We start from the raw sequence: 2,313 nt of genomic DNA, 5'->3' as shown, positions 1-2,313 counted from the left end.
TTCGTCACGCGTTATTACAGTAAGTAATTTGCCTTGTCCTTTAGGTAATCGTCCACGAACTGGACACATACGTGAACTCAATTAGTTGGGAGGGAGTGTATGAGAGCTGGATGTCTAGACTCTTCCACACATTATCCGCAAGAATGCCGATCCCTAAAGAATTGGAATGTAACGTTACTCTGAAATCGTGGACATCTCCAACACCCCTGCTCTAAAAGACAACAGCGGTACTTTCTACAATCAGTTTCCAATCATTCCGTTCTACAGCCACAGTCATAATGCACAAGACGATTCAATCTGGCATCTTCTTCCTTGATGTATTATGGACCAGAGTGTGCAAATGGAGGCAGAATAGCCATCGAAAGTGTACCGTGTTGAGGTGTTGGTTCCTCAGGGTATGCCAAATGCAGATGGTTGTGATGCTAGGCTTAAAACTCATCATCTCTTTTAATTTGAATAAGCTATGATTTCTGCGTTATGTCCTCCATCACATACCGCCCTGTCACCTAGTTGAGTGTTGCAGTATCTTCTTGAACAACCTGGCAATAATTCACGTTAAAACTTGTCATAATTCACCCTTTTATCTATTCTACTCTTCCGACTTAATATCGCGTCAGCTTAACTTAGTAAACTGAAACTGTGTATATGTGAGAACAAGAATGCAAATTTACTAATTGACCACTCATTCCACTTTTCGGTTTATCATCCAGGTACTTTTCGTCCACATCTAATACCAAATGAATTGTCTGTAAGGCTTTAAGTGACAGCGATTATAGTAGTTACTTACTCCTGGTTTATACTACTTGCATGTTACTGACGTGTACATTCCGTCATTCACCAATTCCCCCCACTCACTTACCACCGTATTTACGGATGACTATCGACTCAGGCAAAGGCCACTACTTCGACAATTATTTTGTGGAATTGTGATTTACCTTCGGTTGCTTTGTAGAGCCCTAAGTTCAACGGCACAGGAATGTTTGGCTCTTGACTACTCATACATACATGAGGCTGCATACTGATTTAGAGGGAGTAGACTAGTTGGCTTGATGGAGGGCTCTACGAAGGAGCAGGTGCTTTCCACCTACAGGCATACGTATGCTCGGCCGAATTAGCACCGCCCACAGATTAGTAATGGATCTGTGCACAGGCGCTTGAGCATAAGAATATTTGAGATCCTAATCTCGATCATCTACGATGTGTAGGGACTTTGTTTAATCCGCTTTGTAGTTTTATTACGAGATCAATCAGTGGCCTGAATTACAAGTTCAATTTGTGAACAAGTTGCGATACAAATGGTCAGTGTGTTGAAAAACTTTCACAGAAAGATGATGAACTAGGATGAAATCATTGGCAGAATTGATATAAGACCAATCCTGCGCCTTTTTTTATGGAAAGAGGTCTGCGAACTATAAATCGCCAAGCTTTGTCATCCGTGGAGATGCGCACCTGGCAGCACCACCACATCTCGACGCACCCATCACCACCGCCATTCCGAATGGCAGTAGAAATGCAAATGCCTATCGGGTCTGTTTTTTTTTTGATTTTTTTTACAACGAGAATGGTAATGCCTGCTGGATAGAACAAATTTAATGCTACCCCACCAAAAACTCTCAGATTTAAATAGGTAAGTCACTTGGAAACGGACAAAGCAACTAAATCATAATGAAAAAATTTCATCTGCCAATTTTTTCCACAAATGTCAATTTTTTTTTGCTAAAAGGAATCGGGCGGTGTTTGCATCGACACATAGAGGATGGAAAAAAACACTTGGCATAGAGTGCAAAATAAAAGGTCTCCTGTGTTTGCACATTGACGATGTGAAATGAAACAGGTAAAGAGCACGAGATCTGGCAAAATCTTACCCCACCTCAATAACTGCTCATTGTTTATCCTGGCGGGTAAAGGCTCTAGAAATACCGCATACACTTTCCAAATGTGATTCCAAACCTTGAGATTGTGGAGTCGATAAAGCGTAAGCAGATCCAAGCCCAATTACCCACTTGCGTGGGATTAATGGTAACTGTGAGCACATTAATGCATCTGCTTTAGGATCTGGACCTTCTTTAGACGTCTTCAGACTCAGCGACTGAAATTGGTGAACAGATTTTATATAAAAATTCCTTTGCATTCTAAGCACAAACGCGATAAAGATCACAATGTCGTTCAAAAGCACCTCTACAACATCAGCGTCAAGGCCAAATCAAAAGGCCTAGAGCGGCATCGGTAGTCGCTGTCAATACATACTTTGCTCAAGTATGGCCATTTGATGATTATTTGGGAATTTTTTACAAAAAATATGATGAATTGAAG

The 2,313-nt window shown here is 41.1% G+C and overlaps 1 protein-coding gene across 1 annotated transcript; it reads right to left on the bottom strand. All coding sequences in view use genetic code 11, as the record gives it.

Annotated features, from left to right (window-relative positions):
* Positions 1–623: 623 nt before the first annotated feature.
* Positions 624–2,131, bottom strand: EGR_10289 (hypothetical protein; the record flags this gene model as incomplete). The annotated part of the gene is made up of 2 exons (XM_024499538.1): positions 624–727; positions 1,951–2,131. 2 exons carry the CDS (start codon positions 2,129–2,131, stop codon positions 624–626), a joined length of 285 nt encoding a protein of 94 aa, XP_024346042.1.
* Between the last annotated feature and the right edge of the window lie 182 nt (positions 2,132–2,313).

Source organism: Echinococcus granulosus, assembly GCF_000524195.1.
Source record: "Echinococcus granulosus chromosome Unknown EG_S00206, whole genome shotgun sequence".
Taxonomy (NCBI): Eukaryota; Metazoa; Platyhelminthes; class Cestoda; order Cyclophyllidea; family Taeniidae; genus Echinococcus; species Echinococcus granulosus.
Note: the sequence above shows the minus strand (reverse complement) of the source record. Positions and strands in the feature narration are given on the sequence as shown.